Source organism: Cervus elaphus, chromosome 20, assembly GCF_910594005.1.
Source record: "Cervus elaphus chromosome 20, mCerEla1.1, whole genome shotgun sequence".
Classification (NCBI taxonomy): domain Eukaryota; kingdom Metazoa; phylum Chordata; class Mammalia; order Artiodactyla; family Cervidae; genus Cervus; species Cervus elaphus.
Window position 1 is genome coordinate 52,033,436 of NC_057834.1, and position 13,553 is coordinate 52,046,988.

At 47.8% G+C, this 13,553-nt stretch overlaps 1 protein-coding gene across 5 annotated transcripts in view; it reads left to right on the plus strand.

Moving 5' to 3' along the window:
• The window catches only part of NGF (nerve growth factor), a 55,992-nt gene extending 45,823 nt beyond the window's left edge, over positions 1–10,169 (plus strand). For 4 of the 5 annotated variants that reach the window (XM_043878101.1, XM_043878100.1, XM_043878102.1 and 1 more), the window contains exons 2-3: positions 1,298–1,421; positions 9,276–10,169. In XM_043878101.1, the coding sequence (XP_043734036.1) occupies positions 9,288–10,013 (726 nt within the window). In that variant the 5' untranslated portion in view covers positions 1,298–1,421; positions 9,276–9,287 and the 3' untranslated portion in view covers positions 10,014–10,169. The remainder of the gene's footprint in view (positions 1–1,297; positions 1,422–9,275) is intronic. The other variant, XM_043878099.1, reaches the window with a different exon arrangement.
• The last annotated feature ends 3,384 nt before the right edge of the window (positions 10,170–13,553 follow it).

The window sequence follows — 13,553 nt, forward strand, 5'->3', positions numbered from 1 at the left end:
GGTATCCCCACCTACAATAAAATTCTACAGTAGACATTAACAGTTGACTCACTCATTTGTAAAAACTCTCATGTCACCCTCCAGCTCAAAGCCTTCTGCTCCCTTCCCATTGCCTATAGGGTGAAACTGTAGTTGTTCACTACACGCCTGCACACACAGTTGCTCACTACATTCTTCTCTCTCTCCATTCATTTCTTAGGTCTCTTTCTACATGCTTAGCATCTTTGACTTGTTTCTACCCCCCAGGACCTTTGCACTTACTATTCATTCTGCCTGAAATGCTGTCTCCCCCATTCCTTCTCATCTTTCAGATCTCAACTTGAAGATCATTTCTTCAGAGATGGGAGACCACTTCCACTGAGCATCGTGTCTTCAGTGGCCCCTCACTACACCCTGCCATCACCCTCTATCATCATATCCTGCTTACCTGCAGGGCATGTAGAGAATATAAGATGTTATGTTTATTTATATAAGACTGTAAACTCCATGGAGTATAGACCTTGTTGATCTTATTCACTGCTGGGTCCCTAGCACCTAGGACAGTATTTGGTACATAGCAGAAGTATGTGCTCAGGAAATAGTGTTGAATGAATGAATGCAGTGCCTACTTATACAAGGTTTATAAAGGTAAAGGGGGAATAGAAACCTACCATTGCTTCTACGAACTACAACCTAAAACTGAGTAGAACTTTTTCTCTCATTGTAGCAACTCCCTAGCTCCTGATTCCTAAAATGTGTCTTTGCTAAAGTTTGATCTCTGAGATTGTCCTCCTTGTTCTGTAAGAGCTCTCTGTTATCTGTCAAGTGGTCAGGTTGTCTTGCTTTCCACCATGACTTGGTCTGGAGTTTCATCAAGGCACCAGTTTGTTCTTCATTGTCAGGCCTTTATCTTCTGAATAATTTACCTTAGGTATACTGGTCCAGAGTTGGGTATGCTATATCTGTGTGTATAATGTACAGAAGGATTCCATTTTGATGCTGGGTTAGGGACCTGGTAGAGCCGGACTCTGATGTGGACTAGAAGCACCTACATGGGGCATAAGATCAACCATAGACTGTGTCCAGGGAGATACCAAGAGCTCTGGCACCAGACTGAGACGTGGGTGCTGCCCCAAGTCTGGGCAAGGTCAGGCCCCTGGTAATTTCAGTAGCTGAGCTCTGGCTTCTTTGGCTCTGATGCTGGCAGAGTCCCAGCACTCAGGAAAATGAGGTTTCTCCTCTTGCTTGAGGCACAGCTACCCATCTGCTAGACAATGCACTGAAGCACCCATCTAATGCCAGCTCTCTCCTCCCACAGAGTCCTGGCCCGGGGTCGTGCAGTCCAAGGGGCTGGATGGCATGCTGGACCCAAGCTCAGCTCAGCGTCTGGGCCCAATAACGGCTTTTCCAAGGGAGCAGCTTTCTGTCCTGGCCACACTAAGGTAAGTACCCGCAGGGCATCTGCCTCACCAAGGTTGCTAGTTCTAGAAATGCCGGGCTAGCTGGAAAAAGGCCTGTGGCTGAGGATGGGACTTTGGTGCCAGCTGTCAATCAGAAGGAGCCCGGGTGGCTCCTAGTGACGCCCCACATGTGGCCCTCCTAGCTTGTCTGGAGAGGATGTCACTCTTGCTTTCAGGCTGGTCCCACAGTTTTCAGGGATATGATTAGAGAGTGAGCCACCCTTGTCTACAGAATCAGAACAGAGGACCTCCAGTAGACAGACAGCACCAGTCAGACCCTCCACACAGCTCTTGATCTGTCTGAACAAGTGATCTTAAGAGACTGAAGGTCCCTGATCACTCTTCATGCCCTTGCCTGTGGAGTGGAGGGTAGGGAGAGCTCCAAGTCTGGAAACAAGGGTAAGGTCCACTTCCACCAGGCTTCTGCCTGTGGTCAAGTTATTTACTCTTACTGTGTCTCAGCTTCCTTCTCTATAAAATGGGAAGAATAAGACCCACTTGCCAGATTTGTCGTGCTGGGTAATGAGACAATTATGCCCAATAACCTGATAAGATGTAATTATGATCTGTTCTCATTCATTTTAAGATGTCTTTAAGCATTCAGACAAGTAGATTCTGTTTCCATTCTGCCCTGAAGTAGACGACAAATCCACAGGTGCCCGTACCTGCTAGTGGCTTCTGACTGCAAACTTCTGTTATGGGCATTTTAAGTGCTTTTGGATGAAGCCTGCATGATGTTGAGAAAACCTGATAAACCAGATAAAATAACTAAGCATCTAATTCCTCCCTGGTATCTGGATTTATGGCTTCAGGAAGGTAAAACTTACAACCTGCTGAACGGAATTTTCATTTTGATTTTGGAGGCTGAATAAATGCAGCCCAGGACCCATCAGTTAGTGTGTGTGCAGCCTCAGCCCTCTCACCTCCAGAACAGCTGAGGCAGAGCAGTGCCAAGTGCCCACATGCAGAGCCTGCCACTCACTAGCTGCATAACCCCAGGTCACCGTGCCTCTCCGAGGTCCATTTCTCTCCTCCCTAAGATTCAAGGATTGGACAGGATGTTGTTGTTAAGTCACTAAGTCGTGTCCAACTCTTTGCAACCCCATGAACTGTAGCATGCCAGGCTTCCTTGTCCTTCACTATCTCCAGGAGTTTGCTCAAACTCATGTCCGTTGAATCATTGATACCATTTAACCATCTCATCCTCTGCCATCCCTTCTCCTCTTCCCCTCAATCTTCCCCAGCATCAGAGTCTTTTCCAATGAGTCAGCTCTTTGCATCAGGTGGCCAAAGTATTGGAGTTTTAGCTTTAGCAACAGTCCTTCCAATAAATATTCAGGGTCGATTTCCTTTAGAATTGACTGGTTTGATCTCTTTGTGTCCAAGGGACTCTCAAGATTCTTCTCCAGCACCACAATTCATAAGCATCAATTATTCAGTACTCAGCCTTCTTTATGGTCCAGTTCTCACCTCCATGCATGAATACTGGAAAAACCATAGCTTTGACTATATGGACCTCTGTCAGCAAAGTGATACCTCTGCTTTTTAATATTCTGTTTAGGTTTGTCATAGATTTTCTTCCAAGAAAAACTGTGGGAAATGCAAGTTTTGGGGCCCCACACCAAACCTACTGAATCAGAGACTCTGGGGATGGGCCCTCCAGTCTGTAGTTTAATAAGCCTTCCAGGGGCTAAAATCAACGCAGATTCTAATGCACTGAACCTCTGGACTTGATCAGCTCTGACGTGCCTTCCAGTTCATGCTTCCCCATAATAAATTCAGCCTGGGAGACGCTAGCAGAGGAGCTGGATTTTATACTGTCAGTGCCTTTCACTGCGGCAGCCTCAGGGATTTCTCCCTGGGAAGCTGAGGGGCCCTAGAATTCCTCTCTCACTCCACGCAGGCCCCAACAACCGACTGTGTCCCAGTCTTTAGAGCTGAAGACAGCAGTCAGTTTACATTTGGAGTGGAGGCCAAGTGTAAAACACAAAATGACTCCTGACCCACACTCTAATGTGGCGAATGAGATGGAGAAGGAGGCTCGATTTTCTCAGCCACAGGGATTTCCTCTCCAGCTAGCATTCCGTGACCCTGGTTCACCAATATAATCGCTAGTCTGAGAATCACTAACAGCTCCCTCTCAGCACTCCTCCAGCCAAGACAGGGATTCCCTCACTCCCTTACAAGGCATGTCCAAAGGCACGCTCACCAGGCTTTCCAGTGCCATTGGTCGTCCCGGCCACAGAGATGGACCAGTTACTTAGCTCTGCCCAGCCGCTTCACCAACTACTCAGGTGAGAACACCTATGTGAAATCATTCACCTGGTGCAGGAAATTTCTCTTATTACTGGAGTATGTGAATGACTGGAAAACCACAGAATGTACCTCCAGTCCAGGAGAGGGCAAGGAAGCTGGGTGGCCCTTGAATAGATGGAAGAAGGCCCCCGGCGGGTCCCCGCACTCTTAGTCATTTATCTTCCATTCTCATGGGAGCAGGACAAACACAGAAATTCACACATTAAACAGAACATGTTCCATCCTGCAAGCCCCTAATTGCATCTTCCCCAGGTAATCATTCTACTCACAGGTCTCTGCTTAGTGAAACCCCAGTGAGGACTGTCACTGCTTCAGAAGTAAGGCTTCAAAGGTTGTTTTTAAAAGTAAATAAATAAAACTCCTCCCTGGTTCACATCAACCAAGGAGAGAATATTCTTTTGTGAACTGCGCCTTGTACTTCAAATCACTAGAACAAAATACGTACTGATTTTTTCTTTTCTTTCTTATCTACTCATTATTTTTTAAACAAAACATTTTTTTAAAGAAGATTATTGGGGCATACTATTAGGAGTAAGTCAATTTGGAAAAAAAAATCCTTTTGCTCTAAGGCCCAAATGAGAGATATATTTGCGACATTTTAAAATCTTAATGAAACAATGACGCAGTCTCTTCAAGATGCAAATCTTCATTGTGTTCAAATACCCTCAGTGAAGACAGGTTAGGGGCTTCCCAGGTGGCCGAATGGTCAAGAATCTGCCTTCCAATGCAGAAGGTGCAGTTCGATCCCTGGGTGGGGAAGATCCCCTATAGAAGGAAATGGCCAGCCCACTCCAGTATTCTTGCCTGGGAAATCTTATGGACACAGGAGCCCGGCAGGATACAGTCCATGGGGTCGCAGAAGAGTCGGACATGACTTACCAGATACAAACCACCACAGCCATGGGTTACCTTGACAGTGTATTGAGGAGCAGCGTTAGACTTTAAGAACTGTGTAGTCAGTTGAGTAGAACCAGCAGCGTTCTAGGCAGAGCAGAAAACTTTATAATTGCTTACACTCAGAGGGTCAGAGTTGAAAGATACCATAAACAGATGGAGAAATTAAGGGACACAGAAGGAAGAGACTTGTTCACACTCAGACTCTTAAGAGGTGGAGCTCCTTGTGAGGGTTAGGTCACCTGCACAGGAAAACACGAACAGGACGCATTTCTGCCTCCAGGGATTTTGCCCTTTGGGAGGGAGGATAAGAGTAGAATACAATGCTGTAAGAGAATTTTAAGGAAAGGCTTCTCCTTTATGGAGAAGGAAGAAAGTTGATCCCTCTGAAAACAGGAAAATCTCCTCAATGGACGTGGCATTTAAGTTGACTGTTATAGCCAGCAGGAAGGACTCTGACCAGCAGAGGTGGGGAGCAGAAAAGGCACTGGTTGGTGGGGGGGAGGGGTAAAGGGGAGCATGCCTGGCACAGAAGAGTCTGAACTGAGGGCAGCGGTGGGGAAGCACCGAGCCAGCACATCCTGTGAGGAGATCTGTTTGCCAGGAATGCTAACTATGTGGAGGGAGTAGATGGAAGGCAGGGTCTATCTGCCAGGCTGAGCAGTCCTAGTGGCTCCCTAGACAACTGCTCACCTCTGGATCTTCTGAGCATGGTGATGTGATCAGAGTAGTGCTTTAGGAAGTTAAATGGAGCAACCAGGGATGGTAGGCAACCAGGACATAAGTTGGGAGACTGTTGCATGACCTGAACCAGAAACATAGAGGTGAGGACAAAAAGCACAGTTTCAAAAGGTGACGCTAAAACAGACAAAAAGGGCTGGATGAAAGGCAGAGAGGAAAAAGCAGAGTCCAGTGAGGAGCTGAGGCTTGGAGCTGGCAAACAAAGCAAATGGTGGTTCCAGGAATAGAAAATAGAGATGCAGAGAAACGTGTTTAGGAGGACGGGAAGAGAGGCTCACAAGAGATAGTAGCTGTGAAACTACTTTCATAAATCATCAAGTGGCCCAAAATGGGCCAGCTGCTTCTGAATAAAGAGGAGAAAGGAGAGGATGGTGGTCCTAGTGGGGACTATGAGAATGAAGGTTCTTGTTTTGGACAGCTTGGTTTTTTAAAATGTTGACACCTGTGGGGAGTTGCCTATCATGAAACTGGAAGTTCAGAACTGGCTTTCAAGGGAGGAATTAGACCAGAGATCCTGGCATGGGCATCAACTGCACAGATATCTCAGTTGACTGTAGAAGAGGATGAGCTCAGCAAAGGGGAGACTGTAGAATGAGGTGGGAGCCTCTGGTAATGGGAAATAGGGAGCGGTATGTCCCTTATTACATCAAATACATTTGATGACTATATTGTAGTCTTTTCATTTCCCTATCTCTTAAGTGTTACTAATATGGATATAAAGGGATAAATTTCCATTTCATTTCTTCTCCCTTCATCTGCTTGATGAGAGATAATGTTTCTGAGAAGCAGAAAGAAATGAAACAAGAAAGGGAGCAAAAGCCAAAGCCTTGAATTAGCAGCTAACTGACTAATCAGCTGGATATTTGTCTGTAGGACCATTAGCCTGCAGAACCAGTGACGGTCAAAAAGCCAGATGTGTCACTACCTCCTCTGCATGGCTGGCTGGAGAACTGGAGAAAACACAAACATTTTTTGAAGTAACCAAAGAGAAAAGAATTTGGTGGTTTTATTCTTGGTATCTCACCAAAGAGCTGTCTAGCAGCTGAAGAGAAGCACATTACCGAGAAGAAGAATGCATTGCTTTAAAACAGATTAGGAATGCAACATGTGGTCATATGCACAGCATCCAAAAGAAAACAGGCGTCATGGTGGAAAGAAGGCAGATGGTGAGCTGCTGCGGACATCCCCATTCACTCTCTCACCCACTCTCCTTGTAGAGTTTGAGGACCTTCTACATGCCAGGCACTGCGCATGGCCCCAGTAAACTCAGATGGCACCACTTCCAAAGTGCTCTGAGGGAAACAGACAAGTAAACCATGATTCACAACACAAGGAGAGGTAATAGGGTTAAGCATAAACCACTAGAGCAAAAAGGGGTAGAAAAAACATTTTTGTTTATTTTTTCATGAACAAGTATCAACTTTTATTCAATTAAATTAACTGGTGAGAGAACCAGTAAGATGTTATGACCAATTCCAAGGAGAATTCAAAGAACAGACATGTAAATGTAAACACTTAAGAACATTGAAATGAATTTGCTGAAATGCTACAAAATTGGTCAGCAGCCAGAGACGATCATGAACAGACAATAACCGCCCCCACCCCCACCCCAGACAATCACATACATTTATATCATTTTTCTAAGACTTACACAGTTGAAAATTAGTTTAACAATAATCAATTACAGAGAACAGATGAGGAGCCCCCCAGCAAGAACACCCTGTGATTGTATTTTTCTCATTTTCAGTGCCTCTCATGACATCAAAAAAGTATATCTATTAAATCTCATCCACTAGCCATGCAGGTGGATGAGACAGGCTCTGCCCTCCAGGACCTTGCACACAGCTAATGGGGAGATAGTCTCAAATCATTAGGCTTGAAAAGAAGCCTGACAGAAGTAAGACTATGTGCTATGAAAAGATGTGGATGAAGTGTGCTCCAAGAATGAATTAGCAGCAATATAATTGAGGAAAACAAAGTCTTGATCACAGAACATTGGAATGACTCAGAATTAAATAGGTTTATGAGCACCTATTTAATCCTAACAACAGCCCTGTGAAATAGTGTTTGTAGTGGTTTAGTTGGTAAATCGTGTCCAACTCTTTGCGACCCCATGGACTGTAAGCCCGTCAGGCTCCTCTGTCCGTGGAATTTTTCCAGGCAAGAATACTGGAGTGGGTTGCCATTTCCTCCTCCTGGGGATCTTCTTGACCCAGATATCAAACCCGTGGACCCATGTTTCCTGCACTGCGGGTGGATTCTTTACTGCTGAGCCACTAGAAAAGCCCTGAAATAGTGTTTATTGCCTGCTTTTTATCACTGAGGAAATCAGAGCTCAGAAAAGATTAAGTGGCTTTCTTCTGCTAACAAGTAGCAGGACTAGGAATCCAAATGAGTTTTCCTAACCCTAGATCCAGTGCAGAGTTCTTTTCATTACACTGATTTAGTAGAAAAGAAGACACACACTTCTGAAGTTGAGAATGGGGAGAGATGGCTATTGGTTGGGTGATCTGAGAAGGTCTCAAGGAAGAGATGGTATTCATACCAGGCTAGAAGAGTGGGCAGAGAGCAGAATGACCTGGGGGAGAGAGATGGGGGAGGGACTGCATTGGAAGTTTAATACCCTGTCTAGGGGGTGCCTCTAACCCTACCAGGAAGATCTGGGGAAGCTTCCCAGAGGAGGTGACATCTGATACACATCTGCAAGTGTGTGTAGGAGCTCATCAAATGTGAGCTCAAGAACGGAGCTAGTTTCACAGCAGGTTGCCCTGAGGGTGGTTAGTGGTAGGCAAGTCTGTACAGTTAAGTGCAGGGTCCCATCTGGCATGAGCTCAAGAGGGGCCTGTACCGCTAGTGGGGACAGATGATTTACACTATTTGGTCTATTCTCACTTAATTAAATAATTTTTGAAAAGACACACTTAAGAATGAAAGAGAAAGTAGAGGAGGAAGGAAGGATGGAACGGTAGACTGGCTTAGTAAGAGGTCAGGTTTGGATTCTATTTCTGGTCCAGTTTTTGTAACTGTCAGCCTGTTAGTTCATGTCTGTGGATCACTTTCCTTGCATATGAAAGGGAGATGATAAATCCTAACATAAGTCACAAGCTAACAAGAAACGTGAAGTGAATGCATTTGAAAAGCTGAAAAACATCACTCACGAAAAGAGAAAACATTATCAATATCATGTCTACAGGCATGCACCGCTGGCTGAATAACCAGACTGGCTCAGACATCCCAGAGCTGTATACTTTTTTTTTTTTTTTGCCAGACATGGATTGGCATGTTTGTGGATTTTCAATCATCAAATCTCAGAGCTGACCTGGTGCTCCTGCCTGCAGAGGGTGGGTTCAAGGCTGAGGCTTCAAAACAAATCCCCAGCAGCCCTTCCCACTGCCTTCCCAGGGGATTCAAACCATTGGGCAGGGCACAGCGCTGGGAGAGGTGTCAGACTCACCCTCCCCAAGCCATTCTGCTGCACACACACCACCTGCCCATGGTGACTGCCTCACTGGCAGATGGAGAACTCAAACGATTCTTTAAGCAGCGCTACCAAGTTCATACCACACCACTAGGCAGAATTTCTGGGACTCTGTCCATCCCTTCCTGGAAAAGCCCACCCCTTTTACATGAGGTACCCAGAAACCCAGGTTGTCTGAGCCAGCCCTGTTTAAGCCTGTCATCATAGTGGAACAGGATCCTAGTTATAGCATCACCTTTCACTCTCAGAAGGGTCCCAGTTTGAAATGCCAGGGTCACCTTGCGCTTTGCTACCAGGGGAAGCCTCCTTGTCATCCTCTTGGGAGGTCAACCCTGAAGGACCCAGAAACCACCCTCATCCAACACTCAGCACCCCATGGAATAATCCTCATTTCTGTTTCATTCCAGGTGCATAGCGTAATGTCCATGTTGTTCTACACTCTGATCACAGCTCTTTTGATCGGCATACAGGCAGCACCGCACACGGAGAGCAATGTCCCAGCTGGACACGCCATCCCTCAAGCCCACTGGATTAAACTTCAGCATTCCCTTGACACAGTCCTCCGCAGAGCCCACAGCGCCCCGGCTGGGCCGATAGCCGCCAGGGTGGCAGGGCAGACCCACAACATCACTGTGGACCCCAAGCTTTTTAAGAAGCGGCGACTGCGTTCACCTCGCGTACTGTTCAGCGCGCACCCCCCACCTGTGGCCGCAGACACTCAGGATCTGGACTTGGAAGCGGGCGGGGCCGCCTCCTTCAACAGGACTCACAGGAGCAAGCGGTCGTCATCCCACCCCGTCTTTCACCGGGGGGAGTTCTCGGTGTGCGACAGCGTCAGCGTGTGGGTGGGGGACAAGACAACCGCCACGGACATCAAGGGCAAGGAGGTGATGGTGCTGGGAGAGGTGAACATCAACAACAGTGTGTTCAAACAGTACTTTTTTGAGACCAAGTGCCGGGACCCCAACCCCGTGGACGGCGGGTGCCGAGGCATCGACGCGAAGCACTGGAACTCATACTGTACCACGACCCACACCTTCGTCAAGGCGCTGACCATGGACGACAAGCAGGCCGCCTGGCGGTTCATCCGGATCGACACGGCCTGCGTGTGCGTGCTCAGCAGGAAGACTGGGCGGAGAGCCTGATCTGCAGCAGCCCCCAACCCCTCCCTGCTCCCCTCTACACTCTCCTGCGCCCCGCCCTACCTCAACCTGTAAATTATTTTAAATTATAAGGACTGCATGGTAATTTATAGTTTATACAGTTTTAAAAAATCATTATTTATTAAATTTTTGGAAGCAGCTTGTGTGCTGGCCCTCCAGTCATTCTGCCCAGGGTGATCACCCACAAGTCGTGGTTCAGAGGCTGCAGGAAAGAGGGTCCGCAGTACCCCCTGGCTTTCTCTCAGTGTGTGTGCTCAGTCGTGTCTGACTCTTTGTGACCCCATGGACTGTAGCCCACCAGGATCCTCTGTCCATGGGATTTCCCAGGCAGGAATACTGGAGTGAGTGGCTATGCCCTCCTCGAGGGGATCTTCCCCACCCAGGAATTGAAACCCCGTCTCCTGTATTGCCTCCATCGCAGGCAGATCTTTACCACTGCGCCACCTGGGACACCATCCTCTTTCTCTCAGACACATCTGTAACCCTCACCCACCCGTCACTCCCAGCCAGCCATGCCACTTCAGTGAAAGCTAACTGGGTTCAGATATTAGCCTAAGCCGAGCATGATTAGGAAGGGACGTCTGTTGGATTGCAACTTTGTTCTGCATTCCAGAGCCAGAGATACCTAATCCTTGGATTACCTGCCCCACAGCCCAGATTCTTGAGCCTTGATTGCTTCATTTGGGGAAATTCATGGAGCCTCATCAGAAGGCAGATCTCTGCCGGGCACAGAGCTACCTCCCACCTCAGAGGGGCCCAGGCTGGGTCCTGGAAGGACTCACTAGATTGATAGGAGGAGATTTGCACCAAAGACTAATGAGGCAGGCTCCTTTTTTTGAGAGGAAGATCTTTTTTTTTTTTGCTGAAAAACTCTCTCGAAGAGTTGTAACAAAATAATCTCAGGAGGCCTGTCATGGTAGATCTGATTACATGTTAAGATTGCTTTAGTTCTAATGGCTGGCCCTCAATTTATCCCCCGGTGGCTTCCTGCAGAAAGACTCCATTCCCCCAGAAAATATGATAACCTCTAACACTCCTGCCACCCATTCACGGCCCCACAGCAAGTTCCAGTGGCCCCAGCATCAGTCCAGAATCACAGGAGCCAGAGACCAGACCAAAAAGAACTTTTTAATTCCTACCTGGGTGACTTCCACAAGTGACCAAAGGTGGATGAGGTCATGGGACCTACATAGAAGATGACAAAGATGAGTGAAAACCAATACAAACCACGGGGTAAGGGGCAGAGGAGGGGTGGGCCAAGCCAGAAGGAGCAAGGACTCTGCTCCTCCCTGACAGAGGACACTAGACAAGAGAAAGACAGGGGATCAAGGGGTCTGATGATGGGAAGCACAAGCAAAGGAGGAAGGTGTGTCACCTTTACCAGCATCAGGACCCCTGGGCCTCTAAGAAATCCAACATCCTGGGTAGTTTCCTGGGTTGTTTTGGTTTTGTGTATGTGTGTGTGTGTGTGTGTTTAAGCTGGGGGTGTGCTCATACACACTGGCTGTATCAGGAGAGTCTTAGAGATAGTTGGAGATGACAGGGACTCCAGGTATAGTCTACAGCAGGGCTCTGTCCATCCTCAAGGTGCCACTTTCCCCTGCAACATTTTTGTCTGTTATGTGTTTTGTTTTTTCCCCAAAGGCACAAAATTTTTTGGCTTAGACACTTACATAGGGTTGAAAATTTTGCTTTTCTACCCTTCCCCTTTCCCCCAGGGTAAAATGCCGATCTAGTTTTTGTAACAGGCCCAAACTGCCCCTCTGATTGAAAAAAAAAAAGAAAGTAAATGGTGGTATCCATTTATCTGTAACTCTCCCTGTTCCCTGCCCGCCCACCATCCTCAACCCAATCCAAACAGGGCAAATTAGAAACATAGGGAGCTTTGGCATGAGAGACATTTGATTAGGGTGAAAGCATAATGAAATGGGCCCTATTTTTCCTATCAAAGCTACTGCAATTGGAATAAAGATTTATGTACAAGAAACACCAACCAGAACATTCTGTGCTGAGATACTTGCTCAGATAAAGGCTGCAGGGAGGCAGCCCTCCCGCTGACCTATGACTGTGGCTTTTTCCTGGGCTCCAAAGCCAGTGGCCTTGGCCTTCCTGGCCCCTCCTACAAACAGTTCGGGGGGGGGGGGGGGGCACCCTTCCTCTGAGGGCCAGACAGGCCTCCTGGGTCCTGAATGTGGGGAGAGAGGGAGGCATTCAGGAAGCTTCCACAGGGAAGCAAGGCTATGTTTGTGAGCAGCCGCACCCTGTGGAAAGTCTGGAGAGCCACCACCAGCCCTGCAGGACCCTGGGGGTGACTGGGACCCCACTGCCTGCCTGGAAGGAAGGCAGCCTCTAACCCTGAGGAAAGACGGAGGCTGACAGCCAGGTAAGAGAAGGTGCCCCCTCTCCACTAACACTACGGCCTCCCCCAAAGGCAACATTTGCTCTAGGCTGAGTTCTGGAGTCCCAGCGTGGGAGCCAAAGTTTTCACACAATAAGAGGGGATATGAGTTTGGCTGAAAAGACTCAGAAAGGTCCAAAAACAACCCAGAGCCTGGTGGCTTCTATAGTTTGTACCCGCCCCCCACCCTCAACAACTACACAGCGGGGAGCTCTGGCTTCCAGACCCACCCAGGCTGACCCCCAGGGGCTTGCTGGGTCACCAGAGCCCCAGACACTTGAATATGTTGAAAAAACAGCTCAAAGCTTTCCATTACATTCTGCCCAAGCGCAGCATCTGCAAATCCTGCAAACTTCCCCTTCATTTGCCTCACTGAGGTTTTCTTAAGTGGGGTCCACAAAAGCCCAGATCCCTCTCCCCTCCAGCACACCTGCCCCCAAAATGAGTGCAGAGCCTGGCTTGCCCACAGGCTGACACGGCCCAGCCCTGCTGGTGAGGCTCGTGCTCTCCTCAGCTTGAGGCAAAATTCCCAGTTCTGGGAGACAACAGCCACGTGGTACCCGATTCTACTTTATATTTCAAGTCTGTCCCCGTGACTTCCCCCTCCCTCAAGCACAGCACCAGCCTCCCCTGGATCTGCATTCCCTCCTAACAGAAAACCTACAACAGGGACACAGATGTTCAGCAGACCTGAGTAGAAGTGTGGGCGATCGAGACCACAGGGTCCCCCTCAGTGGTAAGCTCGGTCTTTCTTTCACAGGCCTGACTGGAGCTGTGGGCGCCCCGGTGCCCTGGTGCTGAGGAAGCAGCCAGTGTGACGGTCATAACACTGGGCTTGGTGTCGGCAGAGCTAGCTTCTAGGCCCAGCTCCCCCATTCCTATCTGTGCAACTTTGGCAAGCTCCTTTTTGACCTCAGTTCCTGCAGCTGTGAAATGAAAATAATCATTCCTATATCCCAGAGTTGTGAGCATGAAGCCAAACCAAGTATTTGAAAGTAAACAGTCATGTTCTATACAAGTGCAAGGCAAAGTAATTTGTTCTGAACGTAATAACTTCTGTGTTAATTGTAGGAGAGTGACAATAACGCTGGCACTCAGTAGATATCTGTTTGTTGTCAGATACA